Source organism: Mya arenaria, chromosome 4 (assembly GCF_026914265.1).
Source record: "Mya arenaria isolate MELC-2E11 chromosome 4, ASM2691426v1".
Lineage (NCBI taxonomy): Eukaryota > Metazoa > Mollusca > Bivalvia > Myida > Myidae > Mya > Mya arenaria.
In genome coordinates, this window is record NC_069125.1 from 16,383,061 (window position 1) to 16,410,904 (window position 27,844).

The 27,844-nt window shown below is 34.2% G+C and overlaps 1 protein-coding gene across 2 annotated transcripts in view; it reads right to left on the minus strand.

The window, feature by feature from the left end:
• Nucleotides 1-25,558, minus strand: part of LOC128231702 (uncharacterized) — a 37,422-nt gene extending 11,864 nt beyond the window's left edge. Inside the window, exons 1-2 of one of the 2 annotated variants that reach the window (XM_052944799.1) lie at nucleotides 24,480-25,558; nucleotides 448-655 (exon numbers count right to left, since the gene is read on the minus strand). In XM_052944799.1, the coding sequence (XP_052800759.1) occupies nucleotides 448-655; nucleotides 24,480-24,718 (447 nt within the window). In that variant the 5' untranslated portion in view covers nucleotides 24,719-25,558. Of the gene's footprint in view, nucleotides 1-447; nucleotides 656-4,636; nucleotides 4,723-24,479 lie in introns of those variants that run through there. The other variant, XM_052944800.1, reaches the window with a different exon arrangement.
• Between the last annotated feature and the right edge of the window lie 2,286 nt (nucleotides 25,559-27,844).

Genomic DNA, 27,844 nt, shown 5'->3' on the forward strand with positions numbered 1-27,844 from the left:
TCATACGATTGCAACAAAGATTACTGTTCGCTTCGTGTACATTTATTCAAAGCGCTTAAAACATTGAAAGGCTGTCGGCCTGCTATGTTTTGTGAGTATAGTCATGTTATTGTAAATCAAACCGCCATAAACATCTAAAAGTAGTTGTTTCCTGCTCATGAGTTCATTCACAAATTCTTTAAGATCTTTATGCTGATACTCAATAAAATAAAACCGTAGCTATAAGAACAGATTGGTAATGCAAATTAGGTTAATGACCAACGCAGTTCTAACAGCACTGGGGTTGATACGCCCGTGCGCGCATTAATTCGTCAAATGATAAAAATGTTATGTCTATCTGGCGATCGTAGATTTCGATTGACGGTTATAAAAGTGGACAGGGCTTGCGGTCTACAACCTAAAATGGTTAAACTATCACTGAAAGTGATTAACACCCCCGAACGTTACCTGTTCTAGAAGCTTCTGCAGCACGGTTTTCACGTGAGTCTGTTTGAGATGCTCCCTAAGGGAAACGGGCGGATGGATGGAGTCAAAGGTGTTGCGGAGGGCGGAGGTTCCGGCATCTAGGAGCAGCCATGAGAGGCGGGCCAGCATCTCCTTCTCCTTGTCATGGCCAACTATTCGGACCTGGCCGGACTGTTGGTTCATCTCGGCGCTGAAGGAAGAAAGAAGGTAAGCGTTTGACAAGATGGAGGGGATGTCTGATGTATAGGTCTCGAACCAAAGAGAAAATCGAACCAAGATAGTTCGAGCGGAAGGGGTTCAAATTCGCGCGGAACGGGGTTCGACTGAATATTATGAAGACTGCATGTATACCTTTAACGATAGCTCCTGAACTTTTGCTCATATGTTGAAGAGCATCATGAGCGTATTCACGTGCTATCTCATAAAAACAGGCAAATAAATCACGGAAATTTGCCTTGTAAATGGACTTTGTTCAAAAACAATGTTTTCTGTACAAATGTTATAAGATGTCACATTTAAAAAAAACCTGCAAAATCTGTATCTTTTAGTTTGTGGTTTAAAGGACCGCGTTCGAGTTCTATAGGGCCAGGCACCGAATAGTTATTTCGAGTGAAGTGTGATCAAAATGCTTGTAATGATTAAAACATTCAAAAATTTCTCTATTATTAATACGTATATAAAATGCTCTAATTTGCCGAAAGCGTTAGCAAAAATATTGAAATCTGAATGACTTAAGGCCTTGATTGACAAAATTCTGTTCAGACATGTTTTTGCCATTGTCAGTTGCTGTTTGATCTTTGTAATAAATCAAGTAATATACGAAGGGTGCCTCAGAAGTTCGTAGACTTTTCTCATAATATTTTTAAAAGTTTAACTATCGCAATTGTATTTAAATTTGTTTACATTTTTCATGAAGTTTTTAATGTAACTAAATGCTAACAACGTTAAAAACTGCAAAAAAAATCTGTGATCGAGTCCCTTTAAAGGTTATAAAATAACTTTCATGACTAATGAAGGCCCACATTTAGAAGTGTTTTTTTTTTGTTCAATAAGTACGACGTTTCAAAAATGGTTAGGCCATAGTCATCATTAAGATGACCTTGTAAATGACGGGCATCAGTTGTCCTGTGTTGGTATTCAATATACAACTTAAGTTAATCTTATGGTCTTACAATATTGACTTTATTAACTCTATTAATTAGTCAGTTATTAATAGCAAGTTATCCGATAAGCTACATCGTTCTTAGATCCAAATAGCACCAATATTGATTAGAAGACCTGTTCATATTAAATCATCGACTTATAAAGGCAAAAAATGAGAATTATAAAAATATATCTCTCAGTCTGTCCGTCTGTTTGTTGGACTATCCGTCTGTCTGTCGAATCTATATCTTATTTCTTACTATTAACACTGCGCCTTTAAATATTTACAATCACAATTTGTTGTCTGTACGATCAAATTTGCGTGCATTTTGCATGAATCGGTCGACCCATTGTGACCTCTGTAGGCGGAGTTTTGCAAGACCTGGGTCATGCATAATATGTAAACACGATATCATTTTTTTTTCGATAAACGCGAAAATTATTACATCTGAAAATGTTATTACCACAATCATTAAACTACTAAAAATTGGAAAATGTATATTTAAGGATTAATTTTTATTTTTCGTGCGAAAGTAAAATTCAATCGTTAAGTATTAAAACAGAATAAACGAAATAAAACATCCCAATTTATGTACTCTTAGAAATAAAACAAAATCTTTCGAACAATGATTTTAAATTCTTATCGATAAAGAAGTATATCTGTTGTCGACGAAATAAAAAGATAGGTCAATTTAGACATTATTTTATAATATACCCAAACACTCGTGTTATATTTCAACTTTTAAGAATAATCAGGTTTAAACATTTCAATTGCTCTAAATAGATATATCTCTGACAGTCAAGCAAATAAACGATGTTATACAATATGGCATCGCAAAATGGCAGTAAATTCAGAACAATTAAATAATTATAGAAAAAAATCCAATCGTATTGAAATTTTATCTTGTAATCGCTCTTTTTATGAAAACACGGACAATAGAAATCCGACGCAGTAAAGAACAGCAATTTCAAACATATCAGATTAAATATTCAATAAAAGATCAATATGCAATTAATTCATTGCCTTATTTAAGGGGCATTATACCCTGATAGCATTCCAAAGGCACCGGGACTTTGGCGGCAGGGACGGCGGCCGCCACCCCATTATTTCGGCATGCCCCCGAAAAATCGGCCAATATTTTTTTTTCAAATAATATCTTTTATATCCTATTGCTTTTCAATATTCTTCATCGATTTTACCTCTAATCGATAGTAGGCCGTGTTGCTATGGTGATGAATATCCTATCGGGGTTTTTATTTCCCGATGGAGCATTATGGTAGGTATCAAACTAAACATTAATTGATGGCCATTTACTGGCAAAATGTACATTATTTATATTCTTAGTAGACATAATTAAATAAATGGCAGCCTTAGTTTTTTTAATATATTTATATTCATAAGATGAGCCAGAAAGCTCTTTTTTGCGTAGGAAACCCCAAATTATCCTTAATCTGGGGGGGGGGGGGCGAGACCCCCTCCAAAACCCAACCCTTCGCCGCCCCAATGTCAATTGCTTTACAGCCTAGGTATTTTTACTAGAAATGTTTAAAAAAATAACCAGATAGCTCATTTTTGTTTTGGCAACCCCCAATTTGCCTTAATTTAGGAAGGGGGAGACCCCCCCCCTCCACTCCAAAATCCCACCCTCTACCACCCCAATGTCAATCCGCTTACGGCACCCCTGCATTGACAATAAACCCCAACATTGGCCTCGCGTTGCCAAAGTGTTTTCAATCTATCAAAACAATTACAAAAAATATACATAAATATGTTAAGTCCCATTATAAACAAACGAAACATATTGTCTGCACATTGTACTTTAGCACAACAAAGAGATAACGTCAAACAATCATGGCACATTTTAACTTAAAATGCTTTATACAAATAGGAGATTTGTCTCCTTGTTTAACAATATTTTTCTACTTGTTTCATAAACGTGTTTAAGTCTTAAGATACAATCTGTCATGACGCAAAGCTCTATACCAAAGTTCATTTCATTCTTATGCGTATTAGGAAATATGTTGAAATGTCAGATAAAATCATATGAACATTCTATATTAGACATCATAATTAACTTAATATCATGATTGCTAAACATTTTGTTAAAACCCTACACTGCTAATCAATTTGTATTAAATCGTAAATATGAATGGTCGTACATTCAATTACAGTCACGATCAACTATGATTTCACACGGATAAGAATGCATATCATTCCCGCAAAACTAGGCCCGATTGAGATACGACTGCACTAAGATTGAAAACAATCGTAGAAAAATCGTTGCAGCAACACGACAGATTTGAACAGGTAAAAATTGTCGTAGCTCTTCCCGACTCTATAGTACTACCCAAGACCCCTTCAGATTCACGCCGATGCCGTCACCATTATATTCAGATGTATTAAGGTGGGTTTTTTAATTGTGAACATTTATGGTGGAATTCGTTACAAAGAAGCTCTTAAGATGTATACTGAACATCATTTACAGGCAAACAGAATAATTATATAAAATGTAAAAAATCAATCAATCGATCAATCAATCAATCAATCAATCAATAAATCAATCAATCAATCAATCAATCAATCAATAAATAAATCAATCAATCAATCAATCAATCAATAAATCAATCAATCAATCAATCAATCAATCAATCAATCAATCAATCAATCAATCAATCGATCAATCGATTGATCGATTGAACGATCGATTGAATGATCAAACACTCAATCCATCAATCTATCGGTTAATCAATCAATCAATCAATCAATCAATCAATCAATCAATCAATCAATTAATCGCGTTGTTACGCGAATTAAGCCATTTAAGCCGATTCGTTTTGGGCATTTATGTTATTGGCCTGGACCACTGGCGATTATATGATTTAAATAGAACATATAGCATCATTAAACGTCGGTTCTTAACTGTTTGCTAAAAATGTCGAAATAAATACTCCTATATCTTTTGCACAAAACACTATTTCCCCAACATTTACACATGTATCACGCATGAAAATGACATTTATCACTTACTACATCATCTGCCCAGTGCGTTGTCCAGGAAACCTGACATATACCTGCTGCACTTTTCCACCACCCCCTTGTCCGAAACTCGGGGGTCCGAGAACCCCTACCCATTGTCCGAAACTCGGAGGTCCGACACCCCCGCCCCCTCCAGTCGCCGGAGTGTTCCGCGGCGCCTTATTTCCGCTCTTTGCTCCAACACTGAGCGCCATACTCATCTCCGGAATTACTCTTGATTTCACGTTGTCTGTTGTTTGTGCCTTTTGATTTTGAGCAATATCGGGAAGCACCTGGTATTTTGACAACTCGTTGGCATTTCGCTTCTTTGCGCCCTCAGTCTGTGTGTTTTCGTCTGCTTTGAACGGCGACTGCCGGCTCTCCTTGTCGTTTTCCTCCGAATCCTTTAACGTAAACGTGTCGGTAGCAGTGTCGTCGGGAATAGTATACGACTGATCTTCGTTATGGTCGTCCATCTGCGCCCGCGCATTGTTTTCCTTTGAAGCGATAGTCCTTATAATATTTCCATCTTGTCCCTTCCCGCCACGTGATCCCTTTTGAGTAACTTCCGTTTCCTTTCCTCGCCCGTCCGGTGCTTTCACCGCGCTCCCATTAGCCGTTTTACTCTCCGAAACGCCGTCAGAAGTAGAGAGGGTTACGTCCTTACCATGAATGTTGTAAGAATTTTTCTCAGCGTATTCCGTAAAGGTTAGACTCCAATTATGCATAAGATTTTCATCATCTTTACTCGTGTCTGTCCCAGTCTTTTCTGAACTCGCTTGTGCACTTTCTCTCCTAGGGCGATCGTTTGACATATTTAGTGATCCGGTAATCCCCCGTCTTAACTACTTCACCCACTTCTGAATTATCAACATTTCCTTTGAATTCCTGCCTAGTCTTCACATCTCTTCAGACTTCACACTTTGACTTGCCAACCATTATAGACCGTAAGTTGCCACAATACCGCGTTCTTTTGCAACTTGATAGTTATCGGCGGTCTTCATGGTATACAGTCTTCAGTTTAAATCTTAAGGCTCAATATACAAACGTGGAAGGACCAAATACTTCAGTGGAGGTATCACCGTGGGCTTTAATTATTTTACATATGCAGCGATACATTTAATACAATGGTAACTCCGAGCTTTTTTCTCTACGTGGGGTAATCATAGTACAAGACAAATTTAGGCTGGTAGCCTAACAGATAATAACCTAATCGATGACAATCCATTGATGTATGTTTGATTAATAATAAATTCAAATAAAAACAGGGATCAAGCTTAAAACTTCACTGACCAAGTGTTTGTTTTATAACGTTTGTCAGTTGTAGCTTTTCACAAAAATACTTGGAGTCAATCATTCATTAAATAGTTTTCAGATCATACCAAAAAATACGGAAAGAAAAAAACCCGTAACATAACGAGTCGTCATTACAAAATGTTCGATCCGCATATTTAAAACGTTTATCTTTAAGTGCTCAATAAGTTCTGCATTAAAACTATTTGTAAATTAATGAAAATACTTCGCCCATATTTATCGCAAACTTTGTTCGGTTGAATAATCATATTTAAGAGAACATAATTCTACGATAAGATTGAACGTGTTAAGTGCCTCAGTTATCAAAATCTTCGCGGGGGTATTTTCAGTAACATCAGATTTTTCTTTTCAATCTTTACCCATATGACGATTTAATAAAGTGTTCAAATATCATCCAATTATGTATGCCATCTGATTAAGTTTGTTTTTCTGTTTCATTCATACATTTTAGTGTTGCTTGATAATAAAGCATCTTGAAAAACTACGGAACTTTCTGAAAGCTGACGACTTTTGCCGAAACTCTGATAGCGTAATGCAGATGATTTTACTGATCATTTCGAATGAGCTTTCGATAGGTATATAAGGCCTTAAAAAATATGTCTGTTTCGGGTAACCCGATCCTACCTATAAAAATGCGCCGACCCTAACTATTTTTTTCCGTGTCTGAGCAAAAACAATATTCGTTAGCAAATAGAGATTTACGAAGGGCGGATAAATGCATATTTTAATCAGAATTATTGTTTATATGATAAAACATAGTCAGGCAATGACAGTAATGTAGGAAAGACTGCCATGTGCAAGAAAACACTTTGAACTTACGACAGATTTTGAAAAAAATCAATAAAAAAAATCTTTACCAACCCTACCTAGAAATTTTGGGAAGGTTACCCTAAACAAACATTTTTTTTTTGCCTAATCATGCTGATTGGAACATTGAATGTCTTGACATAGAAACTAAGTAGTTTGTGAAAGGACATTTTTAAAAACATTATCTACAGACGATTTTGCTAATGTAATCGCTATCAAGTTATCTCGTAAGTACCAAAACTTAATCCTAAAATGAGTATTATTAGTATTAGGTCCGACAATTCAAATGCTAAATTTAAATGTTGTTGAAGAGTTGCAGATCTTTGTTTGCTCAAATATTTTCACATATTCCTATACAGAATAGTGTTTATTTTGAATGTTCTATAGTAATTTGCTGTGTCCAAAGTAAGGATGTTTTCTTTTTCTGAAGGACGCTTAAAGTGTATACTATTATGTTAAATGAATGTAATTGATTTTTGACCAACGAGAATTCATTCAAATATCTGTATCACAGCACGCTTCCAGGGGAATCAAGTGAAAAGAAACTGAATATTTTTCAAGTATCATCAAAAGCTCACTCGGAGCGCTCCAGACAACAAATTACATTATATATTTCGTCGTAGGTTTGAACCTCAAAACGACGTACTTTTATAATTTGCATTTTCTTAAGAAATCACAAGTTTTAGAAAACAATAACTCAGCGACTCAGCGTTATATGGCATATATACAGGCGTATATTTGAATACCGCTCAATTTTCATTGGTCCTAAAATACTTGCACACACTAAACACTATTATAATTAATCTCCGGCTCTTTAACAAACACTGATGTATAACAAGGGTGCATTAAAAATCGAGTTCAAAGGCAGGAGAGAACACTTTCAACTTTCTCAAATAATGTTTTAATATAATAGAGAACACATAAAATATCATCAAAAAACCAAATGAAAAAAACGAAAAAGCGGCCAAAATCGGTCTGGCTTTACGTAAAATTATGATTGAAATAGGTGTTTTCGATTTCTAGTTATTTGGCACATTTTAAGCGCAATGCATTACGTGAAATTCACGAGCTGTCGGCAGTTGCACAATTTTTCTTTAATTTCACCGTAAAATAGTATTTTACTTTACAAATGGGCATTGTTTAAGCTACATGTTATTAACTCTAAGCATTATTTCACTTTGCTTTCTTTAAAACATAATCAATAATGCCATTTTAGCTTCTTCTAATATAAATACGATATGTCACCTGTACTTCAAATTGCACTTCTGATCAAGTACACGAAATTGTTTTGTATAAAGGAAATAGCGTTTTTATGTACTTTAGTTAAATGTGTTAATTAAAAGGATAAATATTTCGATAGAGTTGAACAAAATATTTGGTTATTGGTTTAACTTATCGAACAAAAATATACTCCAGCAAATAAACGACTAAACAATTGTTGAAATAGTTATGTCAAAATGTACTTTTCTCCATTTATTTGAATTCATATACGATTCATTCTGAAGTAATTCCAATTAACGTTAATCGACCTGTCAATAAGATATACAGCGCCAATTATTTGAAGTTTTAGATATCGTATAACTACCAATTTAATCTAAAAGTTAACCAAACTGCGTTGTAGCTAAATGTATGGAGGAGTAGGGCTCCAAAGTTAACACTCAATGGCTGATTGATACTTTAGAATCAATATTTATACACCGGATTGAAGTTGCCGGCAATAGTCTTTTATAGCTGTCTTGAAGGGAGGCAAATCTTACAAACTAAATCTAGGCATTGCTTACTAAGTTGTTCCCCATAATAAAACTACAAAAAGAGACAATTCTTCCACGTCGCATACTAATGCTCAAATTTCAACACAATTGACACTTATCAGAAGTAATAATTAAGCAAGAAACAATTTCCACTGTTGAAAGAAAAAATACAATGGAATTAGTCTTAATTCTGAACTAGGACTTGAATCATTGTATACACATGAGCCCTGGTTTCTACTTAAATGCGCTGAGGATTGTTTTTAAAATCCTTTGAAATCTTCATGGAATATAGTAGCGTAACTATTCTCATTTTAATAACCGTCAATTGTTTCAACTGCGATTGAACAGATATTTAGAAAGTCATACGTTAAATTGAGAATGTCATACGTTATATTGTGAATGTCATACGTTATATTGAGAATGTCGTGCGTTATATTGAGAATGTCATACGTTATATTTAGAATGTCATGCGTTATATTTAGAATGTCAAACGTCAAATGTCGTACGTTATATTGAGAATGTCATACGTTATATTTAGAATGTCATGCGTTATATTAAGAATGTCATACGTTATATTTTGAATGTCGAACGTTATATTAAGAATGTCACACGTTATATTTAGAATGTCATACGTTATCTTTAGAATGTCATACGTTATCTTTAGAATGTTATACGTTATATTAAGATTGCATATGTTACAGTTAGAATGTCATACGTTATATTTAGAATGTCATGCGTTATATAGGGAATGTCATACGTTATATGTAGAATGTCATACGTTATATTTAGAATGTCATAGGTTATATTGAGAATGCCATGCGTTATATAGAAAATGTCACGCGTAACATACAAAATAGGAAACGTTATATTTAGAATGGCATGCGTTACATTGAGAATGCCATACGATATATTGAGCATGTTATACCAAATGTGGACGGTTATTCTTCAATAATAATTCTTTCAATTGTCACAGTTTCTTATTATTTCGGATACTTTGGACTTCTTTCTTACAGGTTGTCGTCTGTCAACAAAGCTATCAACAAAACACTAAACTAAGCAATACAAATATTTGAACGATATTTAAAAAGACGGAATTGCGAATCCTAAACAAAGTTGTAAAGTTTTTTTTCACAAGTGCTTTCAATAAATATAAAAAGAAAATATCAGCCGATCATACGAAATGACTTTCAATAACATTTTAAAACAGCAGACGATCATTCCAAATGATCTCATGTATTTTATAACCTTAATTCAGACACACTGTTGACACTTGAAGTACATATCACTATAGGAATTTGGGCACATAAATGTTTGCTCGCTTGTGAAGCTCATTTGTCATAAACAAGCGCCATGGTTTAAATAGATCAATATTTGGTTCAATAAACTCTAAGGATGATTACCGTACGATGTATTGAAGGAATGATTGAAATACTTCTCAAGGCTTATAAGGGCAAACACGATCCAACTCTTGACCGTGGGTTTTTGTCGTACAATTAATGTGTTTTTATCTTGTAAAGTAATTCTCATAAGCTTCCTTATCTCAGAGTTCAGCCTTATAGGTCGGTGGTTGTTTATTGATAAAAGGAGAAATGCAGTTAGCTTATACTAATTAATTTTAGCAGCTGACGGCTGTTTTGAATCATTCTCGAGGCCTTTTCCTTGGTATAAACGAATTAACTGGTTTCAATTTTGGGGTCCATGAGAAAAGTGCAGTCCGAATTTTAATGGATTAATATGTCCATTGTCTTATTGAACCTCGCCCTTTCTAAAATCTTCGCCCTTTCTAAAATCTTCGCACTTTCTAAAATCATCGTCCGTTCTAAAATCTTCAGCCTTTCCAAAACGTTGCCCTCTATTTTCTTCGCACTTTCTAAAATCACTATTTCCAAATCTTCAACCTTTTTAAAATCCTTATCCTTTCTAAAATATTGGCCCTTTCGCAAATCTTCACCCTTTCTAAAAAAAAATGCCCTATCTAAAATCTTTATCCTATCTAAAATCTTCGCCCTTTCTAAATTCTTCGTCCTTTCTAAAATCTTCGCCCTTTCTTACATCTTTGCCCTTTCTAAATTCTTCACCCTTTCTAAAATGTTCACCCTCTCTAAAATCTTCGCCCTTTCTAAAATCTTCACCCTTTCTAAAATCTTCGCCCTTTCTAAATTCTTCGCCCTTTCTAAAATCTTCGCCCTTTCTAAATTCTTCGCCCTTTCTAAAATCTTCGCCCTTTCTTAAATCTTCGCCCTTTCTAAATTCTTCACCCTTTCTAAAATGTTCACCCTCTCTAAAATCTTCGCCCTTTCTAAAATCTTCACCCTTTCTAAAATCTTCGCCCTTTCGCCCTTACTAAAAAAATCACCCTTTCTAAAATCTTCGCCCTTACTAAAATTTTTCACCCTTTCTAAAATCTTCGCCCTTTCTAAAATCTTCGTCCTTTCTAAAATCTTCGTCCTTTCTAAAATCTTCGCCCTTTCTTAAATCTTCGCCCTTTCTAAATTCTTCACCCTTTCTAAAATGTTCACCCTCTCTAAAATCTTCGCCCTTTCTAAAATCTTCACCCTTTCTAAAATCTTCGCCCTTTCGCCCTTACTAAAAAAATCACCCTTTCTAAAATCTTCGCCCTTTCTAAAATCTTCGGCCTTTCCAAAATCTTCGCCATTTCTAAAATCTTCGCCCTTTCTAAAATCTTCGGCCTTTCCAAAATCTTCGCCCTTTCTAAAATCTTCGCCCTTTCTTAAATCTTCGCCATTTCTAAAATCTTCGTCCTTTCTAAAATCTTCGCCCTTTCTAAATTCTTCGTCCTTTCTAAAATCTTCGCCCTTTCTTAAATCTTCGCCATTTTCTAAATTCTTCGCCCTTTCTAAAATCTTCACCCTTTCTAAAATCTTCGCCCTTTCGCCCTTTCTAAAAAAATCACCCTTTCTAAAATCTTCGCCCTTTCTAAATTCTTCGCCATTTCTAAAATCTTCGCCCTTTCTAAAATCTTCGCCCTTTCTAAATTCTTCGCCATTTCTAAAATCTTCGCCCTTTCTTAATTCTTCACCCTTTCTAAAATGTTCACCCTCTCTAAAATCTTCGCCCTTTCTAAAATCTTCACCCTTTCTAAAATCTTCGCCCTTTCGCCCTTACTAAAAAAATCACCCTTTCTAAAATCTTCGCCCTTTCTAAATTCTTCGCCATTTCTAAAATCTTCGCCCTTTCTAAATTCTTCGTCCTTTCTAAATTCTTCGCCATTTCTAAAATCTTCGCCCTTTCTAAATTCTTCACCCTTTCTAAAATGTTCACCCTCTCTAAAATCTTCGCCCTTTCTAAAATCTTCACCCTTTCTAAAATCTTCGCCCTTTCGCCCTTACTAAAAAAATCACCCTTTCCAAAATCTTCGCCCTTTCTAAATTCTTCGCCATTTCTAAAATCTTCGCCCTTTCTTAAATCTTCGCCATTTCTAAATTCTTCACCCTTTCTAAAATGTTCACCCTCTCTCAAATCTTCGCCCTTTCTAAAATCTTCACTCTTTCTAAAATCGTAGCCCTTTCGCCCTTACTAAAAATATTCACCCTTTCTAAAATCTTCACCCTTTCTATAATCTTCGCCCTTTCTAAACTTAAATCTTCACCCTTTCTAAAATCTTCGCCCTTTCTAAAATATTTACTCTTTAGAGTCAAACGAACTATTTTACTAAAGTTTTTAGATATATCAATAAATGTGTCCATTTCCTTAAAATCTTTGCACTTTCTAAAATGTGTGTACCTATTGTATTAGACAGAATAGTGTTACGCATCTCCTACCATTGAGGAATTAATTTGTACATTGCCTTAAATCTTCGCTCTTTCTAGCATGTGTCCCCCCCCCCCTTCTACACGTCATAAATCAATTAATCTGTTCATTTTCTTTCATTCTGCACCTTTCTTAAATATTGGCCTCTTTCTATTTGACAGAATCATCTTACTCAATTCCTATCATTAATCAATTAATTTGTAGCCTAATAAAATGATTTATTAACAATATCAGCGGAAATTATTTCCTTTTTAATTCGATATCATTGAAATAATTTCTAAATGGTTTGATTACAACCTGTTGACGAGATCGGTTTCGTCAATAAAATTTCTATTTAGGGAACAAATATGGAATAAAAACGAGCATTACCTTACAGAGATAAAACAAAAACACTATGGAATTCACGCAGTTTAACCATATGATGTCTTATCTACATTTACAACCCATATTTGCAATTTTACTGTGTTTGCCGCGCTTGTAATGGTACAATGTTTACATACGACACAGTCGCATAACTATATATCATTTATTATTTTTTATTTAAGTAAATTATAACAAGCTTTAAGTGTTTAGTGGTTTATACTTTATTGTGTTTACAACCAACTATCAGAGCTAGCCACTGTTTATATTTACCGTTTCACCTTATTAAAATCAATAACTGTTGAATGCTGATTTACTGAAATAAATGCATTGGAACACGTAAGAAATATGAATACTGCTTTCTCAATGGACAAATTATAATGTTGACCACTAAACAATACTGTGAGTACCATTTAATAATATTGTAACATTTAAACTAGCTTAAGGTTTCTGGTCCACAAGTCCATAAATAAGCCAGTCATTAAATGGTTATGCCTGGTGACCCCATATAATGTTTGTATTATTGAAAAGGGTATAGATTACAGATTACTGTTATGCTAAATGAATCACGCAAAATACATTTTATTACATGTCAATACTTTTAAAACGACAAATAAACTTTTTGACTACTCGTAAAACAATTGTCTTGTGGATTCTACTCGCCGGTTACACACGACTGGTCTTCAGCGGGTCTTACGCAAAATATTATTTTTATAAAGATCGCGTAACTTCATGTTGAACATCATACTGTTTAAAGGCCCACTGTCTCTAACATATGTAAAGAATGAACATTATTATGAAAGGTGTAATATTTAGAAACAGTGAAATGGTGAAATTATAGCTAAAACCTTTTTTCATCTTTGTATCGTACAACATCATACCATAGGTGATAATATCCGTCAGAGATGCTGCAATTATATTCAAAAACTTTTCCCACAATCTCTGACTGATACTACCTCCTATGCACCGCACATGTCATCACTTTAAATCATTTGTTTGCCAAACAAGTTTAAGCAAAAACCGCTTTGAAATACAACCCATGACTAGCTAATTCTATGTTGGATGAAGTACACTTGTAGGGTTTTCGAAACCTGATAAACTTTGTGGACAAACCTTTTATTGCAAATTTATTGAAAACAAATTTATAACAGATACCATATAATTAAATGGACCGAACGATGATAAACATACACTTACCTGTTATTATAATCCATTTTTTCCTACTTAAAAGTACTTTATGTGAATGATATTTATTGTACGCTATCAGAGACATTGGCTAAAGTAATCGATGATGGAACAGTCGGATTTCGCACATTCAAATAAACACATTTGAAATGTTCGTGATACTTTCATGATTGGTGTGTGAATTCCTGACTTTTAAAAGTCACTGTATCCCATGCATAGATACAAGAAGTATATATACAAAGCAATGAATACATCTTTGGTTTTGACACTAAACTTATGGAAGCGTATACCGTGTATACAGTAAATGCAGTCATCTCGGATTTCACACAAAAAAAAACACATTTGAAATGTTCGTGATACTTTCATGATTGGTGTGTAAATTCCTGACTTTTACTTGTCACTGTATCCCATGTATAGATACAAGAAGTATATATACAAAGCAATGAATTCATCTTTGGTTTTGACGCTTAACTTATGGAAGCGTATATCGTATATACTGTAAATGCAATGAGGTGGTGTTGTCGGCTTATTTTATGTCGACTTGATGATTTATAGCACCACATGTGGTCAAACTTATGTCAACTTTTGAGTGAACTGAATATGTTTATGTAAATTTTGTCGACAAATCAGAGCAACCGTGTTATGCCGACATCCAAAAAATGAAGTTGTCATACCATGTAAGACTTCTTTCGTCGACAAAAATGGAAGCATTGACATATGTTTAGCAACAGGCTGTGTTTTAACTTGTAACGTCGACAAAAAAAAAGTCGACATATCATCCGTATAAACGATATACGCTTCCATATTCCTCTACATTGACACTAAACCACAATCATAATATATGTTTGTACTTACTTAGCTCTCTGTTAAACCATCAAACTTTTACACGTTTCTCTATATCTATAACAGATATTTCCCCTGGTCATATACAAGTGATATTGTCTTCTTGAAATATCTCAATGAACTGTAGCACTGCACTCATTTAATTTTCTTCATTTTATAGCGCGCGCATCGAAAATCACAGATCATGAACTCGTTCGAAGTATCTTATAGATTGAAAAAAATAAACTTATAACATGATGTGTTAATATCCCATGGATTATACAGAGCTCTCTGATTGTTTTTGTCGATGGCAACACCAAACATCCACCCATACATTGGTACGCTAAGTTAACTCCAGCGCTTAAAGCGTGCCGTGACGCCCAGGAACCCTTTGATCAAAGTTATTCAATTAAGACATTCATGAAAGCGCACATTCATGACACTTTCATACGAAGCCATTTATTTTAACCTTGATTGAAATGAGGTCTACCATACGAGTTCATTTGCACTATTTATTTCAGATTTAATACAGACCAAATATGATACTCCCAAATTGAGTATATCAATGCATGGTTTGTAATATGCACTCTTTTTACGGAATAAAGTGTAGAATAGCATTTAGAGTGTTAATGTTTATATAAAATTATATTTGAAATGTGTTTTACAATATGAGTTATATATTTAACTGCTCTAACAAGGATCTCGAAAGATTGTTCAAGCATCTTTGCTACAGTTAAGCGTAACAATTTGCAAATCGTCTAATAGACTTTAATAGACGCTTTTAAATACCTTACATGCAGATCAATCGCTACATAGTTGAAATATGTTTAAAAAAATGCACTTCATCTTCTTTCGCCGTTTTAACTTAATCAAGATTAAATACTCTTTACATGGTTGTCAAAACGTTATGACCCATGGTTCAAGCATGTGTGAAGCATTCAATATAATGTTTTCATTAATGCAAATTTTAAATGGTTTTCTTAATAGTAGGCTCTAGTGTTCTCATCAAACGATTCAATATCAAAATCGTCTCAAAAGAATCGCTATAGACCTCTTAAAGTAACTCGCTCATGGTTTGTAAAATGCACCTTTTGTTTACGAAATAAAGTATGGCAAATCATAAGGAGTGTTAATGTTTTTACTAAAAGCTGGAACCCTTCAAATGTTGATTTTTGCTCAAATATCGTCTTTGAAGACCACAATTTTCATTAGCGTTTATAACGCGATTGAAAATTAATTACGGCTGTGGTGTTGGTTGATTGACATTATAACGTGATGTTATCAATGTATCCTTAACAGGTCAACATATCGTCCCATTTTGATAAAGTCCCGGTGGCCGTGCGGACTAGTCGACTGTTTTCTATTGTTTTTACTTAACCGGCGTGGGTTTGAGCTCCGCTAAAACCAAAATACTTTTTTATGCTATAATTGTATTATTTTTTTCTGCAATTTCGATATCATACAGTAAAAGAAAAGATAAAAAAATGTTTTCAGATGCTTTACGGTTAAAACTAAGTTTTAGTCCTAAAACATGAGCGAGTCACTTTAACACGTATATAAATCTCTAAAATAAATTAATTCCAAACATATTCAAAAGAGGCTAAAAATATTTATTGAACATCCGTACGGGATGGGATTACGAATCGTAGATCGATTAAGAGCAATTACTTTCGCAAAAAAATGGCAACAAATTAAAAAGCATTTTATTAAAGATCGAATATATTTGAATAAATTATTTTTAAATAACTTCATTGATTTAACAGACGCTATGTTACAGAAATTCCATAGGCCTCTTCAAATATTTTAAACGTTACGACAAATAATTGGTTAGAATGATAATCATATTTTTACTCACAGTAATAGTTCCTTATATCACTAAAAAATCAATCATACGTTGTTGCCATGCGAAATTTCGTTCGTAAACTGTTTTGATTAAAGCTGCGTGTTTAATTAAATGTTACAATGACCAACATGTTCACACAGTGAAATCCTATGTACATATTAACTTATTAAAGTGTTTCCCTGTTGTACCACAGACCTGCTTTGATTACTTAACCATTAATATAAACAGAATCGCTTACTTCGAGTCGTTTGTAAGCCAAAAGTAATACAAAGCAAACTTGTGCTAAAACTTTCAAATTCATAAATCACACAAACTGAAAGTACAATAAGTTTAAAGCTAAAAGCAAGCCAAATTCTAAAAACAAATTATAAAATACTATGGAAGTGTATATCGTATACAATGGTGACATGATAATGCAGAATGGAATCGTATATCGTATATACTGATGATGTGATCATGATGTATGGAAGCGTATATCGTATATACTGATGATGTGATCATGGTGAATGGAAGCGTATATCGTATACACTGATGACGTGATAATGCAGAATAGAATCGTATATCGTATATACTGTTGATGTAATCATGGTGTATGGAAGCGTATATCGTATATACTGTTGATGTAATCATGGTGTATGGAAGTGTATATTGTATATACTGATGATGTGATCATAGTGTATGGAAGCGTGAATCGTTTATACTGTTGATGTGATCATGGTGTATGGAAGCGTATATCGTTTATACTGACGATGTGATCATGGTGTATGGAAGCGTATATCGTTTATACTGACGATGTGACCATGGTGTATGGAAGCGTATATCGTTTATACTGATGATGTGATCATGGTGTATGGAAGCGTATATCGTATATACTGATGATATGATAATGCAGAATGGAAGTGTATATTGTATATACTGATAATGTGATCATGGTGTATGGAAGCGTATATCGTTTATACTGATGATGTGATCATGGTGTACGGAAGCGGTTATCGTATATACTGATGATGTTGTTATGTTGGATGGAAGCGTATATCGCATTTACTAATGATGAGATCATGTCGGATGGCAGCGAATATCGTATATAATGATGATGAGATCATGTAGTACGGAAGCGAATATCGTATATACTGATGATGAGATCATGTAGTACGGAAGCGAATATCGTATATAATGATGATGAGATCATGTAGTACGGAAGCGAATATCGTATATACTGATGATGAGATCATGTAGTACGGAAGCGAATATCGTAAATACTGATGATGAGATCATGTAGTACGGAAGCGAATATCGTATATACTGATGATGAGATCATGTAGTACGGAAGCGTATATCGTATATACTGATGATGAGATCATGTCGGATGGAAGCGAATATCGTATATAATGATGATGAGATCATGTAGTACGGAAGCGAATATCGTATATAATGATGATGAGATCATGTAGTACGGAAGCGAATATCGTATATACTGATGATGAGATCATGTAGTACGGAAGCGAATATCATAAATACTGATGATGAGATCATGTAGTACGGAAGCGAATATCGTATATACTGATGATGAGATCATGTAGTACGGAAGCGTATATCGTATATACTGATGATGAGATCATGTCGGATGGAAGCGAATATCGTATATAATGATGATGAGATCATGTAGTACGGAAGCGAATATCGTATATACTGATGATGAGATCATGTAGTACGGAAGCGAATATCGTATATACTGATGATGAGATCATGTAGTACGGAAGCGAATATCGTATATACTTATGGTGAGATCACGTAGTATGGAAGCGTATATCGTATATACTGATGATGAGATCATGTAGTACGGAAGCGAATATCGTATATACTTATGGTGAGATCACGTAGTATGGAAGCGTATATCGTATATACTGATGATGAGATCATGTAGTATGGAAGCGTATAAAGTATATGCTGATGATGAGATCATGTAGTACGGAAGCGAATATCGTATATACTTATGGTGAGATCACGTAGTATGGAAGCGTATATCGTATATACTGATGATGAGATCATGTATTACGGAAGAGAATATCGTATATACTTATGGTGAGATCACGTAATATGGAAGCGTATATCGTATATACTGATGATGAGATCATGTAGTATGGAAGCGTATAAAGTATATGCTGATGATGAGATCATGTAATATGAAAGCGTATATCGTATATACTGGTGATGAACATGTAGTATGGAAGCGTATATCGTATATACTAATAATGAGATCATGTAGTTTGGGAGCGTATATCGTATATACTAATAATGATATCATGTAGCATGGAAGCGTGTATCGTATATACTGATTGGGAAATCATGTTGGATGGAATCGTTTATCGTATATACTGATTGTGTGATCATGTGGCACTGAAGCGTATATCGTCTATGCTGATGATGAGATCATGTAATATGGAAGCGTTTATCTTATAATTATACTGATGATGTGATCAGGTAGTATGGAAGCGCAATCGTCAATATTGAGTATTAGACCATGTAGTATGGAAGCGTATATCGTATATACTGATGTTGAAATCATTTAGGATGGAAGCATATATCGTTTATACTGATGATGAGATCATTTAGTTTGGAAGTAATATATAAATGATTAAGAAGGGCTCATTGGATACCCTCAAATCGCCCATATTTAATCATAAGGACAATACTTCTATGTCATCTAATTATTACTGACACACTATGCGCTTCCATAGTATCACAAACCTGCTCTGACTACTTAAATTTTAACATAAACAGAATCGCTTACTTCGCGTCGCTCGTAAGCCAAAAGTAATACATAACAAACTTGTGTTAAAACCTTTAAATTTATAAAATACACAAACCGAAAAAATAATGGTATGAGCAAAACATACAAACTATAAAAGAGTATGGTAGCGTATATGGTATTTGCTAATGATGTAATTATGTAGTCTTGTTGATTTGTATTATGGCAAGTTATCATACGAAACAATGCCAACGAACTATTGGATATTGTGCCACATGTTTTGTTGAAAAACATACTAGTTCAACACGTTATGTTGACTTCAAAATGATAACGCCGATATATAATATTTCAAGTTATTCCTTTAAGGATAACTTTCGTTATTGGTATATTTGTAATGCATTTAATTAATGGTGCTCTATAACCATATGGCGAGCAATTGCATGACGTAACTTATTATACTGATCTGATTGGCCGCAGTGTGCGCCCTCTACAAGCACATGGTTATACAGGCCTCTTTGCTCCGACCATCGTATGAGAAAGGTCAGCCTTTTGCAGCTCTATTATTTTTGGCTTACTTTTCCCACCCTCCCAAAACCCCAAACTTCGTCTACATACAGGCATATACTTAATGAATGATACTGGTTTCGATGCATGTGTTCTGCTTGCTTCCTATATATATTTTCAGTAAATCCGGAGATTGACTCGAGGTTACGATCCAATCGTTCTGCACATCTCGCTAACCATTAGGCTTTCCACCTCACGCCGAAGTCCAGCTGATGATTTCAATACTAGATGTGCTGCAAACCTATTTTGTTTATTTGTTTTTTAACCATTTCATTATTTCGATGTTGATTTGTGTTGTGTTTTTCACTGGTAAGGCTCTGACGATTAAATAGCAATCATACCTAGCAGCTTAGTATTCAGAGGAAGTAGTATACCGCTTTCTCAGCATATACGTTGCTCGGCGATTGGCAACTCTCAAATAACATTTAATGGACAATTTGTGGTATTTATATAGATTGGTCGGATCTGATCATAGATATACCATGACAGAACCGTTGATATTTTACCGACATTTCGTCCGAGCCTTGCCCATTATTTCCCAAACATAAGATAAAGACAATGAAAATGAAATAAATATTGAAAAGGCTATGCTTTTCTTGAATGTAATGATGGGTAATAGAATATCCACTACGGGCTCCCCCTTGTTGCTGCTCTGCTTCTGATCTTAAGTATACCAATAAGTGTGTATCATTTCGATAAAAAGCCACTATATCCACAAGCTGACATACATTTTTCTAATTGTCGCTCTATAATCCGTCAAGTCGACATACAAGTCGACAAGCCTACATGATCACATCAACAGTATATAATATAATATACGCTTCCATAACAAACGTCTTACATTAGAAATCCCTTTTTCGTTTAAGTCAATGTTTGAATAACTTTAATTAAATGCTTCGTTTGCTGATTTTTAATCCTGAAACAGAATTCGAAATCTTGAACAGTAGGAGTGCAAACAAAATAAAACAAATTTTACAGGCATATTTTTATTTCGTTATTTTTTTGGTCAGGATTAAGGAGTTTATGTAAGCAATACACCACAATATCGTGGGTGTCTGAATGTCTTTCTCTGTCTGCTTTAATAGTCCATCTGCCTGCAGCTGCCTGTGCTCAAGAATAGCAGAACCAACGGTCTTAAAGATGCACTCTTACTCCCAAATAAGCAGTACCACAGTTAATTCAATTGTTTAAATAACCGAAAACGATGAATACATTTCGAAAACAATGGAAACTATGAAGGTTACCGTGTTTAATTAGAAAGAAAGGTGCAGAAATCACGGTATTCTTACCTTATGAGGCGATAGTTGATCACTGTCATTATTTTAAGGCCTGATTTAATAATATTTTATTGCATGAGAACACATTTGACAACGACAATATCAATACAAATTTCAACACATATTTAGACCGACATTATAGCATGCAAAGGGATTGGGCCACGAGATATGCCAACAATCATGTTACGGCCCTCACCCGAATCGTCAAATTCTATACCAAGCAAAGTTGTTTTATAAGCAAAAAAACAAACAATAAGAGTAATATCTAATGTATATTGCGTTGTTTAAGTTGAAAAAACAAACATGATACAGTTGAAGTTGTAGAGAAAGACGTGTGAGAGAAAGAGAGATCGAGAGAGCTCACCAGTCATTTAATATTTGTGCATTTTTAGTTGTAAATGTTTTTAGTAAGTAGTTAAATGTTTATCACTCAGAATTTATGTTCGTTACACATGAGCATGCATTTATTTGAAATACAAGTATCACTTAAAAACGTGCACGTCTTACTCAATTTCTCGTAACCTATTCGTATAACTGATCCCTAATAATCATATATCGTATTGAGATTGCAGTAATTTATTTTTCAATTTATGACCTTCTGATAGTAACTTCATATTTACATATTAATTTATTCTACATATTTGCTATAAATGGAATAGTTATTTGCATTTACTCATTTAATAAGGCAGAAAAACAGACAACTTTATTATGTGGGAAGGGTTACATATTTTCTTTCTAGGAAAACACATTAATTTTATTATGAGTTATTTAAGAACGTTATTGTTAGCATTGGCGAATGGCGTTAAAGTAATCTTCAGTATAAAACTTTAAAGGTTTTTAAACTTCATAATAAAACACAAACTAAAAAACCCACGTACTATAAATACGGTACGGGCGACGCCTATTTTGCAGGCACTGTCGGGTAACCCGAACCATAAGTGTTTTTGTTAGGCCTAAGGTCATGAAATTTAAGTTTGAGCTAATACAATCACACCCTGAGCTGATAAAAAGTCAATTCGTAAGAGATAAAATTGATTTACTGTCGAAATTTGATACCCCTCTTGTTCTTAATGCGTTTGGATATTAATCCGTGTTTGACCCAAGATTTATACCTTTGCAAGTATTCGATGCAAGTCTGCAATTCCAGAAACTATGACCGTGCATTGATGACTTATCAAAGTCATGCATCAATATTTTACGATTGTTTCATTAAAGAACGTTGTTTAATCATTGTAAGTCTTAGACATTTATCAACAAATATTTACATTCTCCAAGTCCATTGTGTAGATAAAACTTGATGTTCATACTGTATAACACGCAAAGAGATGTGACGTCATTGGGCCGATTGTTCAGAACTTTGTTAAAAGAAAACAATATTGTTAACGCCATTGTTGTTAACTTTTAAATCGTTTCTGGAGTTTATTGGATAGAGTTGTGATCTGCTGTTTTACAAACAAGATTTGAGACAAATGTTGCAGCTGTACTTGTTGATATTTAAATATGTGAAAACTTCATTAAAAATTGAATGTTTAAAATTTAACAACTATGTCGTAAATCACGTTGTTAACTTTAACAAAGTTCTGAACAATCGGCCTATTGTTAACTTCAATAGTGCACTTCGATTGGATAAGCACGACGTCATTTAACCAATGATGTACGAAGTAACAAAATTCAGCAATTCTTTTATACAAACGTATGCTGTCGGTTATACTTCTTTGAGAAGAAATACTTAAATGCAGAAGATACTGCTCACTTTTAATCGCAATGAATATATTTTGTGTAAATGTATATATGTACTGATCGCATTTTTTCTTGCGTTTATGATGTATGAACGCAGTAGGGCAAGCGAGCAAATGACCAAGAAGCGCTAGTGCGCTTCATGGAATTTGTTCGCGTGCTGTACTGCGTTCATAAACGCAAGAAACATGCCATTAACACTTAAAAAACATACATTATTGCTATTTTATGTCACATACATGTTTTTATGTCGTTAAGAAATGTTTCCTATTTCAGCTATTCCTGGTTTAAGTATAAAGTCATATATTTGGTATAAACAGCCAAGAAGGAATGTTAACATTACCCTGAAATAATAAGCTAAGTCTAATTCATGTGCTACAATTATAGGATTGTAATAATAGCAACTACGCCCTTATAGAATCTAAAATCATTACAGGACAATAACGACGGTGAATCACAGCGCGCACTCTTAGTAATAAATACTTTTATGTGTAAAGATAACACGTAATTATTGTAGCGAAGAAACAGGAATATCTGTAGCCGTGACTCAGGAATGCAAGAAATCAAAACTAAAAGAAGCTTTATTGCCTTTCCTAGACAATTGTGTTCTTGTCTTATCTATTATTTACAGACCAGAGTTACAGAAGATAGCCTTATACAATTTGTATGATCGGAAGCTTTGAGGTAATAGTTACTGAAGCAATCGTCCGAGTTATTACAATTATACACACACACGAAACGCGAGTTGTATAATTTCAATCACGAGGGCTCAGGGGGCAATAACTTTTTTGTACCATATTGTCAATGGAAACATTCAATAAATACCGTGCGTGTAAATGCATATCGTTGAAATTTATCCGTAACCTATACTTATAGCACGATGAGAGCTCTGCCTATAACGCTCTGGTATGGACGTGAGCCTATAAACGAAAACGAGGGAAACCACTATCATATAGGATACATATGCGATTTTGATTGTAAGCTTAAAGGTACTCGCTCAAGTTTTTTGGACCGCAAAAAAGGTTTTCATGGTAATGCATCTGCAAAGACTTAATTTAGCATTAATTTACTCTGTGATATCGATTTATTATGGTTTTCGTGGGTGCGAACCCACCCCAGTCAAGTCAAGAACAAATAGGAAACTGACGCCTTCACCAATAAGGCCACCAAACGTTTACAAAAGTGAAAGATATTTAGATCGTTTTAACAATACATTGATCACATCACGTGCTAATGTCAATAAACACATCACGCTAAGGAAAACTGTGGTCTTCAAAGACGATATCTGAGCAAATATCAACATCTGCTGAAGGGCTCCGGTCTACGGTATCTTAGATTTAACTCCTAATGATTTGCCACAATTTTATATCGTCATAAAAAGTGCCTTTTACCAAAACATGAGCGAGTCCCTTTAAGTCGAGCTTATGTTAGTATCTTTGTCTTTGGGAATCAGTACACCGACTTTCATATCACCACACAAAGGCAGTAGCAACCCTCCTTCATTATTTTTCAACGTTTTAAACTCAACACAATTCACGCATTTATATTTCTCAGCGGACATTTTAACACAAACAATTAAACATTGATAACTACATTTCTATGACAGAAACTTGCAACTATAGTGCCAGATGCGGTTCGATTTCTTTCATATAAAAAAATAGAAACAAAATGTTACCTTTCATCAACCTCTTGATTCCCGTCACTGGTTTGACTTTCTTCCGTGTTTTCCACAACTGACGTCCCATCATCAACTTGAGACGTCGTCTCCGCTGTGACGTCACCGGCTGACGTCGCCGATTTTGTGCGTTCCGTTTTGACGTCAAAAGACTGTACCGTTTCACTCGCATCTGACATTTCTATCGTTATGTCCATTTTCGTTGCTGGTGATGAATTTAAAGATACCTTTCCCTCCATAGTTTTCGTTTTTATCCAAATTGAATGCTCATTTCAATTTAAGACGTAATCATTTTCGCGAGCAATTTGAACAGCGTAATTACCTTTTTATGTTTACTTTTCAAAGAAGTATCTGTTATGAATTGAAAGCATAAAAGAAGCTTAAATACACGGCTTTAAAAGACCGCCAGTCAGCTACATAGGTAAATTAACCTTTATTCAGCTGAAATCGTTTAAACTCGAACAATATTCAATTCAAACGAATCATGAACAGTAAGTCCTTCTATTCCTCTCACAAAATCGCTTATACTGAAAGTATCTAAATTGAGCAAAAAATGCATACTTCCATTATGTCGCTCTGTAATTTGTTATAATTGTGTTCCATTCAAAACCGGTCCTTTCTTTACGATCGTTTTGCTTTTGCCTAAGTAACTTCGATGAACGTTTGAAGTTTAGAGTTTGGTATACATACACACAATACACAATAATCTTCACATCAATTTATTTCTTAAGTCACCAATCTCATTCCACTGTACCTAAGAGATTCTTAAATTACTTTGAATATATTAATATTTCCAAATTCATTAATTAAACGCCGTACCCTTTGAGATTATAAAAGTCAAAGTTAAGCGTATAATGCGTGTATTGTTGGCCTAAGTCAACGCCCTGAAATCGACAAAATCTTAAGACTTCTGTCCAAATAAATCAGCTAGTTCAAATACACCGCGTTTCTTATCTGAAGAGTAGTACCTTTGTTTATAGGGACTTTAAAATTTAAAGCAAAACACTTTTTAACCCTATTTTTTCATTTCAAGAATTTCGTACTCTTTAGCTGGTCATAATTTCAATACGTTTATTATATCTACCTACTTGTGTTAGCTTAAATGATCCTCAAAATATGGCACTTGAAGAATTACCATTGAAATCTAATTTATGATAATTGTAGTCTGATGAATCAATTCATGATTTTGAGTAGTTCAATAAATAATGTCAAAATGACGTATTGCCTAATAATTATCATGTATCGTTCAAATATAAAAAGGGCGTATTTTTTTCAAAACAGCATTTTTAATTTTCAAAATACCAAAGTGACAAAGAATATCGAAAGAAATTCAAATATTGGGAAAGAACACAATATTGTTCCCTGTTAATAATTAACTAAAAGCCCCATTAGATGCAGTCATGATGGTATCAAATATCAACTTTATCTGAACAAATTTGAAAGACATATCAACACACCAACCCATCCAATCTGACACATCTATATAAATGGTAATTTCTATTTCAGACTAGCGGAACCTTAAGACACTTTTTCCATGAACTATGAATGAACTATGAATAAGTATATAGTACAGTTCTCACTCATTAGTTGCCAATACAATCCATTTAAATGAATATCAATCAAAGTCCATGTAAACAACATACTTGTCAGCCCATTTATGACCATTTGGACATGTCATTGATAGTGTTATACATCACACTTGAAAAAAGTGGGCCTATTGGCACCTCGGTCAATAAGTTTAAAAGCACAAGCCATATGGTACAACATGGGTATTTATGTATATCATTTAGTTAAAGATATTGTGATAAAGATAACTCATAACAGTATCGATACATCGTAGTCTACCCCCGTTACTCTACTGAGCGCTATGCTTCGTTTTGTTCCGTGGGCGATTTTGCGAGGAAAATTTCGTAATCATAAAAAAATAAGGCAGTTTCATGGGACCCGCAAGGAACCATTGCGGAAATAAAACCCTGACATATGCACTGACACTCATACTAATACTTCCTCGTAGAAAAAGAATTCTGACCAAAGCTAGAATTCAGCTCAGTCCGCCTTATAGCTAAAAAAGCCATATTGACCACTCGCCACGCCATTTCGTTGGAAGAGAATTGTCTCCCCTGCCTCATGCATATTGATATCACGACATTTTGTCAGTCATTTCTTCCACGATTTGTATGAAGTGTACGGAAATAAAGAATCGTGGTTGCCGACGACGGTACCAATAAGGGCAGTTGGCTTTTGCTGATAATTATATTGAATAAAAGACCCTTGTCACAATACAGCGATATCTTCTCATGATAAACCATCACGAGACTCGCAGAGTTTCAGAACGAGGTTCTACGAGGAAAGTCGGTCAGTTTAAGCTGTCATCGCCGGTGCGTTATATGCAACGATATACATATTGCTAAATAGTATTAATCAAAATTTCAACATGGACCGTGATGAAAATTACGAGCACAAGTCAGTGCAACCTGACCTTTTCTATTATAAATATTTTCATTCCGTTCAAAATGTATCTTTGCTTTAAATTCAACATCCGTTTTTATTTCAAATGTGAAAAAAGAGAATGGAAATGATTTCAAAGTTTGGAAAAAAACAGTTCAGGACTTCAGGTTATATATATATATATATATATATATATATATATATATATATATATATATATATATATATATATATATATATATATATGATTGTTAAAACTCGCCAGTTTATTATTAACTTGGGACATATCTGAGTTATTTATTAAGTTAAATACTTAAAATTAAGAAAGTTTTACCCCACCCACAATGCAAATGAAGGATTAAGAATCACTAATCATGAATGAACACAGAAATGCTGCGCAATACATCAGTTTTTAATGCGTTATCTTATTGTTTTATTTTGTATTGCTAAAGTATTAAATCATTTCCTTTTCTTTTCAGTTTGTCATTGAGATAAGGACAAAATATAAAGAAGCAAAGGGCAGATGGTATGACAAGGGAAACCAAAATAGAGGCATGCACTTTTTTTCAATTACTAAGTTAAGTGATGAAAACCAAAAGCTTAAAAACTTATGATGCTCATTGGACCATTAGATTTGTGAGAAATATCAATGTTGTTTAAACCTTTTTTTATGGTGAAAAGCACCTGTTTGATTTTACACCATGACGTTGTCCTCTTCTTTGGTTTTAACAAACAAGAAAAAGCATGAATTTATTGAGTAAAATTTGGTCAAAAAACACATTTTCGGAAAACTACACGATGTTCTTCATGTTGTGTCATAGCTCTTAGCTTATTCCACTTTAAAGGGGAAGTGCCAGTGTTTGATCAAAGGCTATGTAAACAATATACCTGAAAAACACTTTGCGAACATTAATATC